We start from the raw sequence: 24213 nt of genomic DNA on the forward strand, positions 1-24213 counted from the left end.
CCAGATTCCATATGGCCAATCACAGTCAAATCTCAGCCCCGGAGGCCTGAAAATTACACCAGATGTGTGTATATACATGTCCCAGCAGGATGGAAAATGGAGAAGGACTGAAACATGATCATGCCCCACCAGGGGGTGCTTGCTTGCTCACTTTCTCTCTCTCTCTCTCTCTAAGTGCAAATGCCCTCTGGCAATTAAAAAGAATTACTTGAAAAAAATCTACTTGGACATATTTATATTTATATTTCTTCTTTACATTCATGCACTTGCAATAATTAAGAATCATGCACAGAAGCATGGTCTTAGTTTACAAAGACTTCTCTGTCTGGGTCTCTCAATAGGAATAAGCAACTACTAACATCATGTGAGCTGGTAATAAATGGTGAGAAAGCAGATGCATAGGATAGAAGGTGAATTCAAGTGAAGCATTAAAGATCATAAGTGACACAAGAATGTCTATCAGTCTGTGTGTCTATCTATCTCCTGGCACAAAGAAAAAAAAAAAAGAAAAAGAAAAGAAAGTTTCAAATGAAGCTAATTTCAAACCATAATCCCAAAAAGAACCAGTTCTTGTTTAGTCACAAATTATACAGAATCCTCAGGACGCATAAACAAGTGAGAAAGGAGTAAACAATTGATAAGCCTGATTTTGGGACAGTGGTCCCAGGACACAGACTGAGTGAAAAGCTCTAAAATCTGCTACATTTCATACTTCCCGTGATGCCCAGCTGTATGAAAGCACAGGGAGAGAAAACCAAATCAAGATCTTCTTTCTAACTTGCTTATCTTCAGCCAGGAACACTTCTAAGACCTTTCGGTGTAAGACCAAAATATAGACTATATAGACTGCTTCTTCTCTCTTCTGGGACTTACCACCTGACATTCTTCCACTCCTTTCATGTGTTACAGTAATTAATCAGTCATCTCTGAATAACTGTATTATATTCCTTATCACTCCCCTAACTGAGAATCCTCAACTTTTGCATCAATCTCATAACTGGCCTACCTAACAGAGAACTGTGAATAATGTTAAAGTTGGTAACTCAGAACTCTGAAACATTCTAGCTCTGGTCCTCAACGTCCTTTGTGACATTGAACCTCGAAAACCCTCATCTGTTTCCCCTTAGTTATGTCCCCATTACATAACCCTCAATGCAGGGTTCAGTCTCAGATGGTGTAGCCATCTTTTGACTTTGGTGTAGCCATCTTTTGACTTTGGTGTAGCCATCTTTATGACTTTGGTGTAGCCATCTTTTGACTTTGGTGTAGCCATCGTTTGACTTTGGTGTAGCCATCTTTATGACTTTGGTGTAGCCATCGTTTGACTTTGGTGTAGCCATCGTTTGACTTTGGTGTAGCCATCGTTTGACTTTGGTGTAGCCATCGTTTGACTTTGGTGCAGCCATCGCTTGACTTTTCTGGCCTCATTTCCTATTTATGCCCATAATTATGCTCTCACTCTAATAATACTGAATTTCTTACAGCTACCATGAGATTCTAGGTCCTTTTACCTTCTGCCCATAAGGATGCTATTCCTTTCAGCTAGAATAGTTTTCCTAAATGATCACTGTAAACACCAAATTAATCATCAAGGTTTAGATGAAATATATCACGTCTTATAAAGCTTTTCCCAGTCTTTTTTTTTTCCTTCTTGAGCAAGAAATTTACAATTCAATTATCCATTACTCATTCACGAACCTCTAGATACACACTGCTTCAGGCATTTTACTGAGGTCCTTAAAAACAAAGGTTACATCTCGCCTCTATCTCTGATCGCCAGTGCTTTTAGCAATAGTCAAAAATGTGTTTGTTTACAACATCAGAAATCTTAACAAAATGATGAATGAATCTCTCTCTGCAAATTATAAACAGAAAGACAAACCCTTCTTTGAAGGCAGCAAAAATGATAGGCATTTCTACTTTTGAATATGACATTAAATTAAGGGGTCCCCCTCACTTCTCCCTTTACCCCTTCTTCCTCAACATATTTTTTTTAATCTACCACAAGAAATTTAGGTTCTAAGAGCTACTCTCAGAGAAGAAATGTACTCTGTGTGCTTTGAAACACTAAAAAAGAGTGAAAGTCATTGTTATATAAGGGACCTTAGAAATGATCTATTTGCATTTATTAAAGGAGATGACTGGGACCAGCAGGAGGTGTGGTGGTTAAGGCTTTGGACTCCCATATAGGCGACCATGGTTTGAGTCCTGGACTTAGTGAACTGTTTTCTAACTTTCTCTCTCTCTTTTTGTTTCTATCTGGACAAAACTTAAAATAACAACACTAAATAAATTAAATAAATAATTTTAAAAAATGAAATGACTGAGGAAGAACTTTTGTCAGACACTGAAATTATGACGAGAACTGAGTATACAATTCAGCTTTCAGGAACATTCTGCTACTTTTGAAAAGCAAATGTCTACAGAAATGAAAAGCAACAAATATAGGTAGGAAACAGCAAAGGAACCCAGCAAAGCAAATGGCTTAATTGTTATGTTGTTAGACTCCCACATGGCTGACTGTGGTTCGAGTCCCAGACCCAGCGGTTTGAAACTCATACCAGGCATGTTTGCGTGTGTACCCAAAATCCAGAGAGGAGTCTGGATGAAAAGGGACTGTGGCATGGCCATCCCCTCTGGAGGGTGGTTTCTTGCTTTCTGTCTTTCTATCTCTCCATGACTATATGTGCAAAATAGCAAAAATCTCCCTAAGTAAGTAAGTAAGTAAGTAAGAAAGAAAGAAAGAAAATAGCAAAGGAACCCAACACAAATTATACAATTCTTTGATGTCCATTATTTCATTAGCTCTTCCAAACAAACTAGGAAGCAGAAAGGACAGAGATTATTTTCCCTACTTATAGGTCAGGAAAATAAATTCAGAGAAGTTGACCTACTGGTTCAAAGTCACACAGCTAAAAGTGTTGGAGTTCATATCATAACCCACATGTCTTAAGACTTAAGTCAAGTGTTCCAATAACAAAGAAAATGTTTTAAGTGAAAGAAAACTATTGAAAAGATCTGTATGCTAACAACGAAAGCAGTTAGAGGGACAGGAGGAATCTCTTTCTCCCCTGCTTTAGCTGCTGGCTCACTCTACGAGGAAGCCAGTCCTGACCTTTCTCCCTCCCATTCCCCAAATCCTCACAGGTCTTTGTAGCGTTTTTGGAGCTGAGCCTGAGCTTTCAGATCTTCCTCTTGGAGCTGCTTAGCCACCTGGAGATCATGCTGGACCAAACGGTTCCGCTGAATGTTCGATGCTAAATGATGCTCAACTGGACGGGAGGAGGAAAGAAAGGAATTACCATGCCTTATAATAAACTCAGGAAGATTTTAACATTTAAAAGAGGTTCCCTTCCATCATTTTATTCTATGTTCTCAATAATCCTGTATCATAGACTGCACAGGAGCTATTATTTCCATTTTCCATTAAGTAAAACAAGGATTAGGAAAATTAAGTAATTTACCTTTGGTCACATGGTAAAGTCAAAGTACCAGTAAATATTCTAAAACTAGCCCCATTGTCTTTCTATTATCACATGTTACCATTCTTCTACATAATTAACTGCTATTTTTATACTTTTTATATCAATACAGAAATTGATTCACAAATCACCTATTTAAAAATAAGTACTATTAGGGACCAGCAGTTAGCATAATGGCTATGTTGCTGGACTCCCACGTAGTCCACCACAGTTTGCGTCCCGGGCCCGGTGGCTTAAACTCACGCCGGGTACGTGTGTGTGTACGTGCCCAAGATCCCGAGAGGAGAACGGTGGAGAAGAAATTGCGGCATGGCCATCCCCTCTGGGGGGTGATTTCTCGCTTTCTATCTCTCTGTCTCTCTCTGTCTGTCTGGTGAGTGCACGTGCCCTATAGCAAAAATCCTCTAAAAAATAAAATAAAAACTACTTTTGTAAAATTTATAACTTCAATATAGTTTCTATCAATATATTGCAAAAATATTCAGAAAACTTCATGCTATGTCCTAATTTAGATCACTGCTGCTTGGAAAAGATGTTCAGGTCCCTATTCTAGAAGCAGGGATAGATTCCCATGTCAGTCTTCCATGCACCCCAGATATACCTACAACCATTGTTTCCTTCCTGCATCACTACAACCAGGGAAAAGGTCCTCCTTTTTATCCAATAGTCATTCCAGTCCCTGACAGTCTGTCTCACTTCAAAACAGGCAAAATTTCATTCTTCAGCCAGGTGTCATTCATTTGCCTACACAAATACTTCGGAAGATGGTGTTCTCTCGTTACCTCACCCTTAGAAACCAACCTCAAGCTACCACTTAAAAAAAATGCAACCTCAGGAACATGAATGAGTTCCATTACTCACTTTCTTGTTCTTGCAGGTTGTGAGCCAGGGTGTGGTCCTCCAGGACAGCAAAATCTCGGCACACTGCAAAGGATGAGAGAAGAACAACAGACCCCGAGGCTCATTAGTAGTATTTTAAAACAAAGAGAAAATGATTTTGTTTACTTAAAAAAAAATCAAGTCAAATGTTTCAAGATAATCAGCTTATAACTCAGAATGCCTAAAATGGAGACTAGTTAGGTATTATGTCTTCATTTACAAAAGTCCACATAGTGTCTGCTTAGAACCCAGAGGTTCAGAAATTCCACTCCACTTTTATAAGCTGAAGGCAAGTACTGTTAAAACAGAAGAGTCAACAAATGTTCTACATATTACTACTGAGAGAGTCGAGTTTTTGCATGGTCAGAGGAGTAAAGGAAATTTAGAGGGCCAGACAAAGGTGCAGAGGTAAACTGCAACACTTGGCAAGCTGATCCTTTATGGGAGGGCTCTGGGTTCCTTTCTGGAGATCTCCCAAGATCACAGGGTGCAGGCATGCCCATGACCCAGGTCTGGCTAGAGCTAGAGGTAGACTGCAGCATCAAGATCCTGTTCAGGGTACTGTCTCTCTTTATATCTTTCTCTGTCTCTCTTGCTCATGGAAGAGGTAGATGGGTAAAGTAAAGAAGGAAGAGAAGGAGAAGAGAGGGAGGAATATGAAGACGATGACGACAACGAAGATGAAGACGAAGAAGAAGAAAGAGAGCCGATGCATCAGTCATCCGTGGACTGGAGGATCCTCTCCCCAAGATTTACATCTACCTTGGTGCCCTTAGGAAAAGCAATCATTAGTCCCTTAAGTAGGAGGAGATCTTTGAGAATGATCACATTCTACAATGTGTCAAGCCTCTGGGAGGGACAGATGTAAGTTAGAACTGAGTCTCTAGGTCTTTCTAAACCTAGAGCTGCCTCCAAAATAATCTACAAACCAAAAGAATATGGGAACCTAGAGAAAATTAAGAGTCATCCTTTAATGTTGCCTCCACCTAGAGATGAGTCAAAAGCATATGCTGGTCATTTTCTCCGAAGCAAAACAGGATGAGATAGTTTCTAAGGTCTACTTTACCCCAAACTACAGTTTAAACTCCTATTCTTAAAAGAAACAGAAACAAGGGACCAGCTGGTGGCGTGGTGGTTAAGTCACTGGACACTCCCACATGGTCGACCACGGTTCAAGTCTTGGACCTGATGGCTTTCTTTCTCACTTTCCCGCTCTCTCTCTCTCTCTGTGTCTTTCTCTGATCAAATTAAAATAAAATGAAAGGAATAAATAAAATAAAAATAAATAATTCTTAAAAAAAAAGAAACAGAAACAAAATAAAATATAAAGGATTCATTGTGAAAAGTACAATTTTAAGGATATATAGTTTAGCTAATACATTTTCATTCTATTCCAAAGGTATAATTCAAGTTAAAAAAGGAAAATTCCTAAACGCCTCACACTACTGCAATGTATGGGACTCATGGAACTGTCTGTCCCCTAGGACATATGAAAGGTTATAGATTTCCTGTAGCTTTGGATTTTCTATGAGGACATTAAACTAAAATGGAATGAAGAACATCCCCCTTGCCATTCGTGGGATGTATGTGTGTTCACATATATATTCACATAGTACTGTCCCTCACTGAGAGCTAATATAATGAAAAAGTAGGGAGATCTTGAGAAAGTCAGGATTTCTTCAAAATGGCTTTATGATGAAAAATTAAAAATCCTGCTTAAGGGGCCATCTTAAACTGAATATAATGCATTTACCCCTTATTTAAATGCAATGAGAAAACCAGTCATTACAGTAGAAAGCCCTGGGGTGATGATGGTTGTTGTTTTGCCAATCAGATATATTCTTGGCAGATTCTAATAAATTGAGGTTCAGATTCCAGTCATCCTGTATTTCACAGAATGAATGTACATTCAAGATGTAGTTAACACTCTCCTTTAAAAGATGAAAAAAAAAAAAAACTAAAGGACAGAAGGATTAAAAGACTCAGTAAGTCTATACAAATGCTCTTTGATTTAAGACGTGGCTATATTCCAATAATCTCATTGTAAATTGAAAATATCATGTAGTTGAAGGGTATTTTATACACCTACTGCACTGCACATCATAGTTTAGCCTAGTCCACATTAAATGTGCTCAGAAAAGTTACATTACTTTAATTAAAGGCGAGCAAATAATCTCACCAAGTCTACTGTCCAATAAATTGTTAAGGGATTGGCAGGTAGTGTGGTGGTTAAGGTGCTGGACTCCCACATGGTTAACTAAGGTTCAAGTCCTGGACCTAGCAGCTTGCTTTCTCACTTTCTCTTTCTATCTCTGTCTTTCTCTGATTTTTAAAAAGTAATAATAAAATAAATAATCTACAATAATAAAAAATAAACAAATTGTTCACTACCTCATATAATTTACTGAATACTACTGAAAGTGGGAAAAAAACCAGAATGGCCATACAGATATTCAAAGTATACTTTCTACTGAAGGTACGTCACTTTTACATCATCATAAACTTGAAATATTATAAATTACACCATCATTACATTGGAGGCCATATGTATATATTTCCTGGTGATGGATCTGGGGGTCAATGTCTGAGCCTGCAAGATTCTTTCCTTCCCTGCCACTATGACACCCATCCTTGATTCCAAGTAAAGCAAGGTCAGAACAAACTGAAAGAAGCTATTTTACTCCAACCAACAGGCATTCGATTAATTAATACTTACTTTTTAAATGGATAACATGAATGGATTTAGTTTATAGAAGACAACTAGTTGGAATGAATTAGCCAAAATAAATATAATCAAATCTTGTGTAAAAGTCTATTTTAATGTACTGTCTATTGTTTCAAGCATTTTATTACATCAGAAAATATTATGTTTATATATTAAAGTCAATATTAATTTTAGGTTAATTACCATTAGGTCCATTTTAGATTAATCTTAGAATAATATTGTTTAAATCATGGGTGACAATTTATTACTTGGTTATAAAATCAATTCATTAAGTTTGAAAAACAAGCATTTTAGGAATGTACTGCTAGAAAGTTACAGAGTATATCACACATAGTACAACAGACTATGGTTTAGAGAAAGGATTTCTCAGCATCACAAATATACAAACCACATAACACACACACACGTAAACGACATGTATTTGGTCACGAAGTAAAATATATTATGTAATTACAGTTAAAAAAGTTTATAGCCACCTCAATTTGTGTCATTAGGTCAGAAAGTTATGACAAAAATGTATTTTGTTTTAAATGCTAGGCTGACAACAAAAAATTATAAAATGATTACCGTTTGCGTTGTGGAGAATCATGTGGAGAAGTGCAGTTATTTTATATTAAAATATTAGAATATTAAAAACATCATAAAATACACTGTTAATGGACAGCGCTTTTTTTTTTCAATATCTGGCACTGGCACAAACTAAATTCAGAAAGTGCTTATTCCTAGAGAGAGAACACAAGTGGACAAATGGCTTCCTCAGCTGTGCCTGCGGTTCTACTGCTTCAGAAACAGAGAAGACTGAAGCAACATAAGCCAAATATTAACATTTATTTAATCTGGCGGAGTAGGTTCCTGAGGCTTTTGTCTTTCTTATGCTTTTTAAAATATTCATGATACATTTCAAATCCTATAATTGAATAAATGTTTTTTAAAATCCATTTCCTTCATTTCATCAATAGCTATACTGCTTAGCCACAAATAGGAAGACATAGTTTGCCACATCATAGCACTTGTGAGGAATTTACTATTATTTATTACTAATTATCTTAACAACTAACTCTTCTTAATTATTTTTAATATTGTAGCAAACACTAAAGCATATTCACTTACTGTGATTTGATCCTGTATTTTCTTAGTGCAGATGCAAACTGGAACCCACAAGAAATATGCACGGTCTAAGCTAGAAAAGGATCTAGAAGGTCCAGCAGATGGCGAAGCAGCTACGTCACTGGACTCCCACATGGCTGACCATGATAGCTTGAAACTCATGCTGGGCACATGTGCATGTGTGCCCAAGATTCCTGGAGGAGAATGGAGGAGAAGGGGTTGCAAAGTGGCCATTCCCCCGGGGGGTGATTTCTCACTTTTGCCGTCTCTCTCTAGAGAGTGCATGCACTCTACGGCAAAAACTACCAAAAAAAGAAAAGAGAAAAGGAAAAAAAAGATCTAGATCTTTGATGACTCGAAGTACACATACGCGTGCACACATATACAGTTGAAGCATGAAATACACTGAATCAGCACTTCGAACACTACTCTGAGTTTCCTGAAATGTAATCTCAGTTGTACTGTTTCCCTATCTACAACTTCTGCATTCACTCTAGTTCCTGTCAAGATTGGCTTCTGTGTTATTCTCTATATCACGAACCTAATAAAAGCCGCAAACAGTCACACCTCCAATTACTTTTGTAAATCATAACCAGATTGAGAATTACAGAAAACATTCCATAGCCAGGCCAAGTTTAGAGCCTGGATGGAGTTCGTTTTTTCTTTCTCTTCTTTCTTTTATACATATATATCCTGTATTAATTCTCATATATAAATATTTTTATTTCTTTATAAATAATTTTCAGATTATTTTCCATTTTTGTGGCCCTTAAATATTTTCTTTTTATTCCTCCTTGATTCCTTTCCTATCACCCTCTCCCATTTCCCACCCTCCCCTACACTACCTCTAGTATCCACAATTGATCTCCATTCTTTTATATCTTCCAATCTTTCATTTTGTGCCATAAGCAATTCTCTAATATACTTCAGTTTGCTGTAAGCATAAACAGTACTCAGGATAAGTAGTATAAACTATTTCACTACCTTTTCCTGAAGGCACATTGAGGATGAACGACTGGAATCTAGGTCTTCACCAGTTTTCTAAATTCTTCCCTCCAATGTTCACTTTCACTCCCCTTCAAATCAGGCTGATCTTGCTATCAGCAAACCCTATCACTGTCTTCCACTGTTCTAGAATGCTACTAAACTGAACAATTCCCCAACTGTTCATCACTCCCACCCAGACCTCAATGGCATCTCCCTTCTGCCCCATTTTCCCAAAGTTAAAGCATGGTGCTTGAGTCTCTTCTGAACTACAAACCATACAACTCTGTCTCCTTTATTAGAAGAGCGCCAACAGCAAGAAGTATATTTTGTCCTTCAACTCCAGCACACAGTTAGTTGCAAACTCCTTAGGACAGAAACTCTGTAGGGGTAATTTGTAGCTTCTACACAACTAGCACTATATGTAGTGTATAGTAAAACCTCACAAAATGTTCATCAATTGAAACAAAGTGAAGAAAAAAATGGTCAGTAAAGTCAAAGAACAGTAAGAGTCCATAGACAAAGAAAGAAAAAATAATCTCACCAACAGAATTAAGCTCTAATATTACGAAATCGTAACAGATTTGTAAAATTTATCAAACAGTATTTAATTGTTACTACTACTAATAAATAAATCACATAAAATCTATCCCATTTACATTAAAATAATTTTAATAATTGTTGTATTCAAGTATGCATATATAACAGACAGCGAATCAGCTTTTATTAAGCCAAGCAAGTCTCAGAAATGGGAAGACCAACTTACATACATGTTCACATAATATAGATAAGAGACCAGCCGTTGGCATAATGGCTATGTCGCTGTACTCCCATGTTGCCGACTGTGGTTCGAGTCCCGAACCCAGTGGCTTTAACTCACACCAGGAGCCCAAGATCCCGAGAGGAGAATGGAAAAGAAGGGACTACAGCATGGCCATCCCCCCGGGGGGTGATTTCTCATTTTCTGTCTCTCTGTCTCTGTCTCTCTCTCTCTGGCTAGTACACATGCCCTATAGCAAAAACCTCTAAAAAAAAAAAAGATAGATAGATAGATATACATATACTCCCATCCATTTTCCTTGAAGGGAAGGATGATTCTGATTCAGTGTTAAAGTCTCTCTAAAAACACAAATAGCAAACTATGCATCTAATAAAGACTTATTTATTCAATTTTAAATATGTGCTGAGGTCTATATTAGGATGAACAAGTCATTTTTTATTTTTTGAAGAATCATTTTATTTAACTTTTCTATATTCATTTATTGTAATTTAACTAGAGAGGGGCAGAGAGAGAGAGAGAGGGAGGGAGGGAGAGGGGGAGGGAAATCGAGAAAGCATGGTGCCAGGTCCAGGACTAAACCACAGTTGGCTATGTGGTAGTCCAGTGTCTTTAACCACCCTGTCACCTGCCGGTCCCTGAACAAATCATTTCTAAACCATCAAATAAGTGGAGATGACAGAAAGGTAAATAGGTTTAATCTGATAAAACAAAACAAAACAAAAAACACTGTAATAACTTCTTTGATGGCATAAACATTGGAGCAGTTATGTTAGTTGCGGACAGTTGTGAGGAGTGGGAGTGACTTGAACAAAGTATATTAGGAAAACTTAAGGTAATTAAGGTTTGAAATGGATCTCAGAGGAAGGATAAAATTCCTGTAGGCAGAAATGGCAACTACTCTTGGCAGAGAGACCACTTACGAACAAAGGAAAAAAACAAAAATGCACAGGATGCCCTGGAGTTGTGTGCCAGAAGCGCAGAAGCCCTAGAATTACATGAGGACATGAGACAGGAAAGGCCCTGTGCACCGTGCTGAGCAATTGGTTCTTTACTCCGTAGGCGTTACTGGCACACAGCTTACAAGATAGTCATGGAAGACAATCCGGTAATTGTCCACCAAGCCACCTCAAGCTAACTAAAAGCTATCTTTTATATTTTTTATTTTCTTCTTACATTTGCTTCCCGAGCCTGTCTTCTTTTTGTTTTCTCATTATAATTTTTCCTCACAAGCTTTCTTTCAGGCACATCTGCTTGCCAATTTTATCCCTCCAGCTCCAGTCACAGTCCGGTCCCCAATTTTCCCTGCCATTAGTTGTGGGAACTTTCCATTTACTTAGCTCCTAAACATCTCCTTTTATAGGTAATAATCTCATCAGCCGGCACTCTCCTTCCCAATTAGTAGGAAAACAGAAACTATATCGCTATAATATTTTAAAGAAATGCTAAATACTAATTTGAAGGTCCCTAAAATTCTGGCCACGTGATAGCAAATACGGAGTCCTAAAATAGCATCTCAAAAATTGTTTTCTTAATCACAGTACCAGATTAAGATCTCCAGTTTGCCACCAATAAAGATAAAGTAAATGACTGTGAGCATTTTATATAAAGCATATTTAAGATTTTGACAGGCTTATTTAAAATATGTTTCTTTCTTCCTCACTCAGAAACAAAATACTCTCTTTAAACCTGCTTCAGACAGATCACTCAGATTCAGAACTGATAGAGTAAGAAGTAATCTTTGAATTTCCTTATATTTTTTCATGGACAAATAAAGTGCCCCCTTCACACACACAATACATGCACATGTGTGCATGTGTGTGCACGTATACACACACACACACATTTGTAATGGTAGCAGAAATTTTGTTTATACTTTTGCTAAATGAACAAATCCTCAAAATTTTGCCCCCCCCCCAAAAAAAAAATACTTAACCTGTGTTTACACATCAACACTGGTGAGAAAAAATCATACTGGGAGAACATTTTGCTAATGTAGTCCAAAACGTAAAAGTCCTAAATAAGAATTAAATAGTATTCCTGTTGGCAAGAACTTTCTCCCTCACTCCAGCCAAGCATGTACAAAGTACAATACATAACTACTCCATTCCAAACCCAGAATATTCTGCTACAAGGAATGGCTGGCTACGTGTCGTTCCCACGCATTAGCCAAATAAAATTCAGATTCCTAATTCCTGCCCAGTTAACACTAACAAACTAAGAGAAAAACAGGGGAAATTCATTCGTCTTCCATCCTTCTTCTACCCACACAACACCCTCCGAAGTGTAATTCCTATGACTCAGCCTGTATAAACCTCTACTCATAAAAATACGTGAATTAAAAAGACATTCACTAGAAAGTATTTCAATGGTATCTGCATTCCCTCTTATGAAATGGTGGAATTTTGTGAATTACTCAGTTGTATGTAAGTACTATTGAAGCAGATGGACTACACACATTACACCTTGAGAGCAGAGATTATGCTTGCTTTCCTTTGTTCTACACACATGAAAACACTCTCCGTGAATATGGAAAATAGTCCAGAGACACATTTTTGTCTTGAATAAGTTTGGTAATGACAACTAACATTTATATAGCACTTTGTAGATTACAATCCACTTCCATATCTATTCCTTTTATAAACATCCCCATTTCACGACAAGAAAACTGAGCCTCAGAGAAGTGGCTTCAGCAAGGTCATCTAACAAACAAATGAATTAGAATCAAATACACCTCTTTGGACCCCAAATATTTTCACTCAAAAAAAGAACTCCTGGAAGAAACAGATATATGTTTCAATATGCCAGGAAAAAAATGGCATTATTAAATACTAATTAAATAAGACAAATGTGCATTAGGTTCTTTGAAACCAAGAAAGAAATTAATTTTCAGTAAAGGCTATACAGATATTCAGACAGTGGGTTACACATCCCAAAAATAAAAGATGAAACATAGTTTATTTTGTCTCAATCTCTTTGAAGAATAAATCTTTAGCTATCACATTCAGCCTGTATTCCCTCCTGAAAAACAAGAGCAATAAAATGTTGCTTCTGGGCCAGCCTGTGATGTGGTGGTTAAGGTGGCTACATCCCACATGGTTAAATGCTGGGTTCAAGCCCCAGATCCAAAGATTTGAAAAATATACCAGGTTTGTGTGCATGCATGCCCAAAAATCCCAAGAGAGGAACAGAGAAGGGATAGCAGCATGGCCACCTCACCTTGGGGTGTGCTTTCTCATGTTCCCTCTCTAGCTGCCTCATTCCAGCAAATGCATGTGGCCTATGGCAAAAACTAAAAACAGAAGCAAACAAACAAAAAAATCTTAGGTAGTGGCTCCAGTGAAAAATCTTAAAGAAAATTTCCCTTTGGAATCTAAACATCTGCCTCCAACCCTATGGTTCTCTATCCAACATCTGTAAGTCTTCCTCCATCTGAAAAGAGAAGGTATTAATTTTAGACTAGTATGTGTAAGAGACTTTAAAGATAACTTGAACTAAGAAATTACAACAAATAAGCTCCTCTGCCTTTGTCTAACACTCCACAAAAGAAATGTATCCTTAATCTAGCTACAAAGAGTCTTTCTCTTTATTTATATTCTAATAAAATTGCCTAAATGGAAGAGAAATGGGATACAGGAAAACTATGAAGAGATCTTATTCTAATAACAAATCCTTTACATTTCAGCCCCGGCAAAGTTTATCTATAAATAGATATTTATGTGTGTGTATATATATGTGTGTGTGTGTGTGTGTGTGTGTGTGTGTGTGTATAAAAATAAATATAGACCAAGGCCCCATCACCAATACCAACACTAAAACCAACCCAATCCCACCACCATTAGTAGTTAAAGGAACAGTTAGGAAGACTCAGAGACTTTCATCTACAGGCTGCAGGACACTCTCCTAACCACCTGCCCAATTATGAGCCCTTGAATTATACACAGTTTGAGCCACCAGTCACTGAAATTTCCCACTTACAGGCAGAAGGTCACAAAGAGAATACCTAAGTAATGTTTGAGCAATTACTTTACAAAGGAAAGAGGGCTAACTAAAGCCTTTAAATTTTCAGTCTTTTAGTATTCTAATCTTTCTATCTTGTTGAAATTAACAAAATCCAAGTACAATAAGACAGAGGGAGGGGAGTAGCAACTAATCTGGGCTAATGCCAAGCAGGTAAAATGCATCCTCATTTATACTTTATTTCTAGTCAAAGCAATCAATGGTAGGACAACTTTTCTGATCAATTCTCCCAATTGCTTGTTCTTTCTTATATGCCATGGTTACACCATCTGTCTGGAGATAGATGATCCTTCTGTGTAGAGATTCATAATATAATTATTATATCAGATCCACCTTCCTATAATTTATTATCCTTGGTATAATTATCTCCCTTTACCAAACTACCCACTAAGTGTAAGGGTTTCTGCAATTCCTGTAAGAGAAGCAAAGACTTTTGTTCCACACATTGTGTAAACAATTGAGGGATCAAATAGCATTAGCTGATATTTCACCTGTTAGGGGTTTGCTTTTTTTTTTTTGGTTATTGGTCTTGGTTTGTTTTTAGTTGCTTGATTGTTGCGGGTGTGGAACACAGTCTAAAGGAAGATTAGTCATCATTACACAGATGGTTGGGGGAACCCTGTTCCATCTGCCTAAAGTACCCGTTCAACCCACTGCTGTCTAGAAAATTCATAATCAACCTTTAAAGACCCCCATTCAAATGTCATCTCTCTATTAATCCAATGTTATATGACATATAACCAAAACAAATGTAACTGACTTACACACATATACCCAGCAGACTCCCTATTCTTTTCTTTCAGCGCTTTCGTGTATTCAGTGTGTGTGTGTGTGTGTGTGTGTGTGCGTGTGCGTGTATAGTAAGTATGTATGTATGTATGTGTGAATGTACGTATGTGTAAGTGTATGTGTGTAGCACTGCAGTTATTCTATCACCCCAAAGTTCAGACACATAATGCAAAGGCATATTATCTGACAGAGACAGACACCTAGAATACCTAGGAAGATGGTACACTGAGGCAGGTGGTCAACTGCTGGTCATTTTGAGATAAAAATTAAACACATCATTCAATTTATTAAAAAATGATGGCTCTGAGATCTGGAATAATACGCCCACATCATATATTAAGTGGCATTGCCAAGATCAGAATTTAGCATTATGAAAATGTATGTCTACCTATGTACACATAGCTTATACATAGTTTGTTAAGCTAAACAACAAGATGTATGTGGTATTTTGAAACAGGGGAACATAATATGTGTTGGCAGAAATTTGCATAATCTGGAGTTAGTCTCTTGGGTCAGTGGTTTGAATAAACCACTCCATATCCTCAAAAGTCCTCTGTAGCCATAGACTGCCTAACAGTCCTAAAAACTTGAAGATGTTATTAAATTAAGCATAAGCTGAATTATAAAGAAAAACATGTCAAGGTTAACAGAACCAAAAATAAGTAAATAAAGATATGTAAGTCTTGAGACATCCTCATAACTGAAAAACATTTTCAGAATTAATTACCCTGCAACAAGGATTACAGAAAGATAGAAAGCTCACCTTTTATATAAAAAGCTCTATAAACATCAGAATACTGTAATTTCGGATCCTCTGCAAAGTTTCTGCAAATGTCTGATCTACTAAATCACTATCTTGACTACAACATCAAACTGTCAGAGTATCAAGAATCTTTAATACCAAAGAAATAATTCCAAGAATAATAAAGATGACAGACTGGGTTTTCCAGTTTCCTCAAATACTTCTAAATTTTAGTCCTTGCTCATAAAAAGGTGCTGAGTAATTCACCATTTCTTGTAAGTATAGACAGTGATAATTAGAAAGGTTTTTAGCAGTTGTTAAATCCAGTCTTATCTTGCCCAAGCAATCATCTGAATTCCTCTTACATAGTTCAGTTAAAGCATACTTCCTTTCAACACAGCTACTTTTAGGTAAAACGGTTTTCAGAAGAAAACTTGCAAACCTATGGTTTATCCACTAGTTCCGGCCTCGGGACACTAACATTCTCTAGAATGCATGTGAGCATGCTGTATAAACAGCTTGCAGTCTGAATTCTGTTGTTTTTTAAGAACTAAAGAGGGTCATCCATGCAGCATCCCACCTCCCAAAGGGTCTACTTCTTAATCCCAAAGCCAGATTGAAGTTTCCTTTTAATATTATTGCGATAGGAATCAAATCTTAACACATGAATTTTGAGGGGACACATTCAAACCATAGCAGAATGTTTCCTTTTCAAACATTTAAAAAGAAAAAAAAAAAAAAGGATCTATGCTTTTACTAAGATTTAAGCATCTAAACAGTGAAGTAATATTTACTAGGAAAAATATCAGTTACGGCAGCAATGTTTTATGAATTAATTCATACTGCTCCTTTTCCCTTTCCCTTACCTCATTTCATCCCCTTCTCCTACCCCTTCCCCTTTTCATTTCTTTTGTAATTTGCCCAATGGTAAGTGATCGCATTAGGTAAGAAAGAGGGAAAGTGAGAGACCCTCCTGCAAGCCCCAATAAGTGATGTGCCCAGTATGTTCTTCAAGCCACGGGGTCCAGGACTCAAACCACAATACTGGCCATGTGGGAGCCAACTGCTTTCAATACCACACCACGGTCTGGCACTACATTGCTTCTTTAAGGTAAGAGAATGAAAGTTTTATTTGCTTCTTTATGGGGAAAAACTCATGTTAACCAAAATGAAGTCTACATTAGGCCTTCAATTTGTCCATGATCTTCCTGAGAATCAAAGCAAGAAGGAAATACAGAAAGTTTGTTCAGTTCTCATCATTAGATAAAATAAATAATGCCAGTTCTTGACTGCAAAATGTGGAAATAAATTTATTAGTATACTGGAACTTAGGAAGCAACAGATTATATAACAGACATCAGTACTACTTTTTAGGAAAGTTAGTAAGCATGCATTTTAGACACGTGCTCAAACATACACAAACATTCAACATCGACAAGCTAAGCAGAGTGAAGAAACATTTTAAACAACAAATCACGGGGCCAGCAGATGGCGTAATGTTTATGTTGCTGGACTCCCTCATGGCTGACCATGGTTGGAGTTCCAGAGCCTGCAGCTTAAAACTCACACTGGCACATATGCATGTGTGCCCAAAATCCCAAGAGGAAAATGGAGGAGAAGGGACTGCAGTGTAGCTATTCCCCACAGGGAATGGTTTCTCGCTTTCTGTCTCTCTGTCTGTCTCTCCGGCAAGTGCACATGCCCTATAACAAAAATCTCTCTTAAATAATGATAATAATGATAATGATAATAAAGAACAAATCAGGAGGCTGGCTGGTGGTACAGCAATAATGAAGCTGGACCCACATGAGAAGATACCAGTTCCACATCCCAGGGGCTCCTCTCAAGGCCTCCCTGTGCACGTCGGGCTCACGCACGAGCACATGACCCAGGCTGACTGAGGTTGAGGGTAGACTGGAGCATGAAGATTCTATTGGGGATGTCTGTATGTCTCTTTCTCTCTAGTAAGAAATGTTTAAGTAAACTTAAAAATATATATGTATGTATTACAGAAAATAAAAAGCAAACAATTGATTTAATCACATTTAACTTTGATGTAATTTATCATAGTAACTTCCTGAGTTAATCTTTTTCTAATCCTCCAAAGTCAAAGTCAAATGAAAACCCCAGGAACTTAAACCACTTGTTTGGCAAGCAGATATATTACAGCTAACCACAGACACACCAGACTGCAAACGAGTGGGTTTTGAAAATGCTGAGATAATATAAGTCCAAATAAGAAGTACTACTTTAATGTCACAGACCATCTACATCATTATCAGAAACCACAGAGTAACTGGGTAACTTATTGGAAAAGAGAAAATGGCTGAGTCAGAAATTTCCATCTCACATCTCATTTATCCAATGACTGGGGATAAGAGGGACAGTGAAAGAGGGAGGGCAAAGGTAGCATGATGAAAACAGAGTAATTTATACTCGTCCTGGTAGAACTGTCAAAAAGAGATCGAACTTTCCATAAGGAACTATTTGATTTAAGTTGAAAAAAAACAACCCACAAACAACTTCACAATCTTCCTGTATTACAGGCACTAACTTCATGGGTTGCTGCTCTGAAGTCAAAACCTTTCTGGAGGTAGTAACAAAACAAAAGCTACTCAAGAAAAGATACAACTCAGACTTTATTTATTTTCAGAAAAATGCAGATGCCAATATTGCCATTAGAGCAGTAAAAGAGCTTCCTATCTTCTCAAGGAACATCCCATAATATCAAACTGAAACAAATCAGGAGGTCATTTAGTCCAAGCCTCTTCAGATTGACTCTTGTGTTCTATCTCTGCATTCCCACCAATTGGTCACTAATGTTCTCTTCAAAGCACCAAGTGATATGTATTCCACAGTCTAATGTTGGATAGAACAGATATTTTAAAATATTTCTTTAAACTGAACCTAAATTTGTATGTTTTATCAAATCTATCATTATTCTGTCCTTTGGGGCCAGAAATAAATTTTTTCGCACTGTATATAGTAGCCACTAGTTACATGTAACTATTTCAATTTAAATTAATTGAAAGCAAATTTTTAAAATTAGTTCTGATTCACTAATTGCACTTCTAATGCTAAGTAGTCATATGGAGATGGTGGCTGCTATTTTGGACAGTATAGAGTAACAGTTCTAGACAACAGAACATGACAGACAAGACAGTGCTAATTTGGACAATTGGGCCACTCAGTAAAGGGAATTAGGCTCCACTGTATTTATGACCATTTTAACCAGGTCAGCCTAGGGCCTGGCAGTAAAGGCCACTGGATCCCACATGGCTGACTCCATCGTTCGAGTTCCAGTCCTGGCAGCTTGAACAATATGCCAGAGGCGTGTGCATGCATACCCCAAATCCTGCAAAAAGGGAGATATGGACGAGAAGAGATTATGTGTTTATCAGAGATGCACTCTTATCTTTCCTCTCTCTTAGCTTCTCTCAGGCAAGCACATGTGCCCTCTGGCAAATTAGAACAAAAAAAAAAAGGAAGGAAGGAAGGAAGGGAGGGAGGGAGAGAGGAAGGAAGGAAGGAAGGAAGAAAGAAAGAAAGAAAACATTTTAAACCATCTGTGTGTGTAGTGTACAAACATGTTTTTACTTTAACAGTTACAACTTTTACTCTATGGACATCCACGTCTTTTGAGAATATGATTGGTCTTCTGCTAGCTACTGACTTATCTTCCACTGTATATTGACATTTGTCCTATGCTGCTGCTTCTTCAGCTCTAAACTGACAGTAATTTTGCTAACCTCTGCAGGATGAAAGGTTAAGAGTTATTCTACCTTCCCCAAGCAACCACTCTGCAGACAAGAGTGGACATATTTCTCAATGGAAAGAACATTTAGCCAGATACTCAATGCAAAGTTCAATTTTTTAAATATATCTGCTACTTAATAAACCCACCAAATCTCTAATATTTTGCCAAACATTTAGTGATGGACTTCAGATTCTGGTTAGCAAATGTATATATTTGTGAATTTCAATAGGTTTTAAATGTATCACAACTGGAGAAGAATTCTCTTCAATTTGTCATTTTCTGTGCCTTCTATAAAGAACTATTTCATTTTACATGGGCTATACTTTTGAACAATTCAGGAGTATCTGAACTTACAAAGCACTTCACAATTACTCATAATACAGAGATGAGTAAAAAAAAGTATTCCTGATGTTTTAAAATGGCTCTGTTTATTTTTAAGTGAATTTATAAAATGTCATAAACAGAGGCCACCAGATGGTATAGCAGTTATAGTCGCTGGACTCCTACATGACTGACCACAGTAAGAGTCCTGGACCCAGTGGCTTCAAAATCACACCAGGTACATGTGCATGAGTGCTCAAAATAGTGGGAGGAGAAGGAAGGAGAAGGGATTGTGTGGCATGGCCATCTCCCCCAGGAGGTGGTTTTTCACTTGTCCTCATACTGTCTCTGTGTGTCTCCCCTGCTTTCTGGCGAATGCACGAGCCCTAAGGCAAAAACTTCTTAAAAATTTTTATAAAGAGATGACTATCAAAACCACTTAAGGGACCAGCAGTTAGCGTAATGGCTATGTTGCTGGACTCCCATATGGTCGACCATGGTTCGAGTCCCGGACCCGGTGGCTTGAAACTCACGCCAGGCACATGTGCATGCATGTGTGCCCAAGATCCTGAGAGGAGAATGGAGGAGAAGGGATTGCGACGTGGCCATCCCCCCTGGGGGGTGATTTCTCGCTTTCTGTCTCTCTGTCTCTGTTTGGCAAGTGCATGCACCCTATAGCAAAAACCTCAAAAAAAAAAAAAAAAAACACTTAAAGATGAAGGTTATACAGTGTTTTCTATAGTACAACTTTCCATAACAAGGGTTCCATGAGCTATCTGGTGAATACTTACCTACACAAAAAAGCAGTAGCTAAAAGTATTCGCTCTTACTTTTGTTTCCCACCCTGGGTTTACTACTCACTAACTGAATAATCTTAAGCTAATATCATTTATGTTTGTTTACTGGTAATACATGAGAAATAATGATCAAAAGTACCTGAGTACTGAAAGGACTATGTATTTGTTTTAAAAAAAAGAAAAAATGTTACTCACAAATGATTCTGATGATAGCCAGGCTTCAGTGGAGAAAACAATAAATTACTGATAACCATGAAGTGTCCTCAAAAGGGTGAATGCCACCATACAAGTAGTAGCCAACAAAATTTCTTCAAAGCAATTTTTCACTCAGAATATCCAGATAGTAAGAACTTAGTTATTTTAATTCCATGCATCCCTAAAGAAACTCCAACCTTCTGTTGTTCCACTGCTTGAATGACACTTTTCCTGGCACTTAAACAAGCCCTCAAATGGTTTGGCAGCCAGTTTTCTGTTTGCCTTAGCCTAGAAAGAAAAGCCACCCAACTCCTTAAACCTCTGTAGGATAAACCCAGTCATGCCCATTAAAACCCAAAAGATCACATCCAACCCAACTTAAGTACAAGTTTACACCAGAGTAAGAAAAACCATTTTGGTTTATTGGCTTCATATGACAAGAGTTTCCTTAAGCACTAACTACTGCAAGTTCTGTTTATCCTTGAGTCAGATATTTCCACTTTCCACCTTTCTTACTCAAGTAGAAAACTTAAGCAGCACTTTCTTTACTGGAGTTAGTAAAATCACAATTTCAAATAACTGACAGCAATACTCAGACTCTTCAAACAACTTTAACTTAGATTCAGATCATAAGATAAGTAGGCATGGTGAAATATTCTCTTAGAATTATGCTTTTATAAAACATATGAAGCACTCACAATTCCATTCTGGTGACAATTTATCAGAACTCTGTACACATTTCCAGTAATCTTGGATTATTGTAAATCAAAACATATGACCAGAAAACCAATCTTGAGATCTCTGGAATTCTACTCTGTCATCATGCGCTTAGAAATTGCTCATGTTGATTGACTAGAAGTCTGTCTGTCTAAAGATACCTCGAGACTGTGAAAAGTGCGTTTCCAGAATCAATACAGTTGTATAGTAATCTAGGGCGATACCTGCACAGAAATCAGGATTTCCTTCCCTAGAAATGCAGACTATATGGAGGTAACCTCACAGTAACTTTTAAAAAGTCACTAATCGATGTTTTGAAATACACCTAGAATATTCCAGGATAGGAAGAAGTTGCACAGAGATTTTTAAGAAGTGATTCTGCTAACCATGTTGGCTCTTCATGTAATTTCATCAGAGTGCAGTAATTTTGTTTATTTGTTATGAGAGAGAAATATGTAGTCACTTTACTGGTACTTAAGCTATATATGAACTTTTGATGATTCTCTATTCTTCATGAAGGCCAAAAACTCAGCTAACAGCATGAGTAAAAGAAGCAAAAACTGAAGCTGATAATCATAGTGACAGACCCTAATTACAAGGATGCAGAGAAATTTTTCAATTACACAAACATAAATAGAAGACATGCAGTGGTAACAAGAATCTGTGGAATTTTGTTTCTTTTAAATTTAAGAAGTACTTCAGTGAAGAAGATACATATTAGGTTGCCAGAAAAGTCATAATGCATTTTTCAACAGATGGCATTAGTTCATTTTGGAAGTACTAGCGTCATTCACATCTGTGTTAGTGCTATGTCATTTGACAGCTGACAGTTTTAGTTTCATCCTTAAAAAAATAAATAAATAAATAAGCAATCTGGTTGAGTTTTGGAGATTGTACAAGTTGAAGATGAAAGAGCAAACTGCATTTTTGCCATATTTTACTGTTTTACTTCAGTAAAGGGAAGAACACAGGTCAAGCTTGAAAAAAGTTGCAAAAAGTTTACGGTGACAATACTCTACAAGAACATCAGCACTCAACAATGGTTCCTGAAATTACATGCTCGTAGAAGACATGCAGTGGTAACAAGAATCTGTGGAATTTTGTTTCTTTTAAATTTAAGAAGTACTTCAGTGAAGAAGATACATATTAGGTTGCCAGAAAAGTCATAATGCATTTTTCAACAGATGGCATTAGTTCATTTTGGAAGTACTAGCGTCATTCACATCTGTGTTAGTGCTATGTCATTTGACAGCTGACAGTTTTAGTTTCATCCTTAAAAAAATAAATAAATAAATAAGCAATCTGGTTGAGTTTTGGAGATTGTACAAGTTGAAGATGAAAGAGCAAACTGCATTTTTGCCATATTTTACTGTTTTACTTCAGTAAAGGGAAGAACACAGGTCAAGCTTGAAAAAAGTTGCAAAAAGTTTACGGTGACAATACTCTACAAGAACATCAGCACTCAACAATGGTTCCTGAAATTACATGCTCGTGATTTTGAGCACAATGACACTCCTCAGTAAGGGAGGCCCACCAAGATTGATGACAACAAAATTAAGACACCGATGGAATCAAACCCACGTTACATGACATGAGAGATTTCAGAAACATTGAACATCCATCATTCAAGCATTTACAACCACCTGAAGAAGCTGGGATACGGAAGGAAGCTCAATATTTGAGTTCTCATGAACGCAAAGTTCATTTGGAGACACATAAAAACGTCTGCCATATGCTCAATAAATGTGGGGATAAGGATCCATTTTTGAAGCAAATGGTAACTGGTGAAGAGAAGTGGATTGTTACAATGTGGTGTGTAAATGGTCTAGGTCCCATGTGCATCAGATGACATTGAAAACAGACATTCATCAGAGGAAGGTTATGCTCTCAGTGTGGTGGCATTTAAAGGTGATGTGTTTTTGGGAACCAGCAGTTTGCATAATGGCTATGTCGCTGGACTCCCACGTAGTTGACCACGGTTCGTGTCCCGGACCCGGTGGTTTAAAACTCACACCGGGCGCGTGTGCGTGCATGCCCAAGATCCCGAGAGGAGAATGGAGGAGAAGGGATTGTGGCGTGACCATCCCCCCTAGGGGGTGATTTCTCGCTTTCTGTCTCTATGTCTCTCTCTGTCTGTCTGGCGAGCGCACGCGCCCTACAGTGAAAATCTCTCCAAAAAAAAAAAAAAAGGTGTCGTGTTTTTCAAGCTCCTATCAAAGAGCCAACAATCAACTAAAATGTGTACTGTAGGCAACTGGACAGTTTGAACAAATCCATCATCTAGAAATGCCAAGAGCTCATTAATTATAAACAAGTAGTGTTCCATCTCAATAATGTGAGACCACACACAAGTCTGATTACCTGTCAAAAATTATTGGAGCTTTGATGGGATGTGTCGCCACACCCATCATATTTGCCTGACCGTGCACCGTAAGACTTCCACTTGTTTTGATCTCTTCGAACCTCCTGGTATAACAAATGTTCAACTCAGATGAGACTGTAAATCAGCACCCTGTTCGGTTTTCTTGGTGACAAAGACAGGTCCTTCTATGAATGAGGAATTATGAAGCTCACTGAAAGAAGGTAAGAGGTTACCAAACAAAATGGACAACATATCATTGACTGATCTTTGTTCTTTATATTAACAAATGATCTTAGGAAAAAAATACATCATGACTTTTCCAACTACCCAGTACAATACATTAAGGTTCAAATATTGTTTACCTATATGTTAAAAATAAACCTTGGGCAAGTTATTTAATCTCTTTGAACCTCAGTTTCCTCATCTGAAAATAAAGATAAATGTTGGGAGGGTTAAAATACATAAGGTACGTGTACAGCCAAAGAAAGCATCCGCTACTCCCTTTTGGCCGGAACCGCCATCTTCCAGTAATTAACCAAAATGACGAACACAAAGGGA

The 24213-nt window shown here is 37.5% G+C and overlaps 1 protein-coding gene across 1 annotated transcript in view; it reads right to left on the minus strand.

Annotated features, from left to right (window-relative positions):
- Positions 1-24213, minus strand: part of CCDC50 (coiled-coil domain containing 50) — a gene marked incomplete at its 5' end in the record, with an annotated part of 79056 nt that overhangs the window by 40428 nt on the left and 14415 nt on the right. Inside the window, 2 exons of the mRNA XM_006156808.3 lie at positions 3146-3272; positions 4344-4406. Of these exons, the coding sequence (XP_006156870.1) occupies positions 3146-3272; positions 4344-4406 (190 nt within the window). The remainder of the gene's footprint in view (positions 1-3145; positions 3273-4343; positions 4407-24213) is intronic.

Source organism: Tupaia chinensis, unplaced genomic scaffold, assembly GCF_000334495.1.
Source record: "Tupaia chinensis unplaced genomic scaffold, TupChi_1.0 Scaffold000515_1, whole genome shotgun sequence".
Lineage (NCBI taxonomy): Eukaryota > Metazoa > Chordata > Mammalia > Scandentia > Tupaiidae > Tupaia > Tupaia belangeri.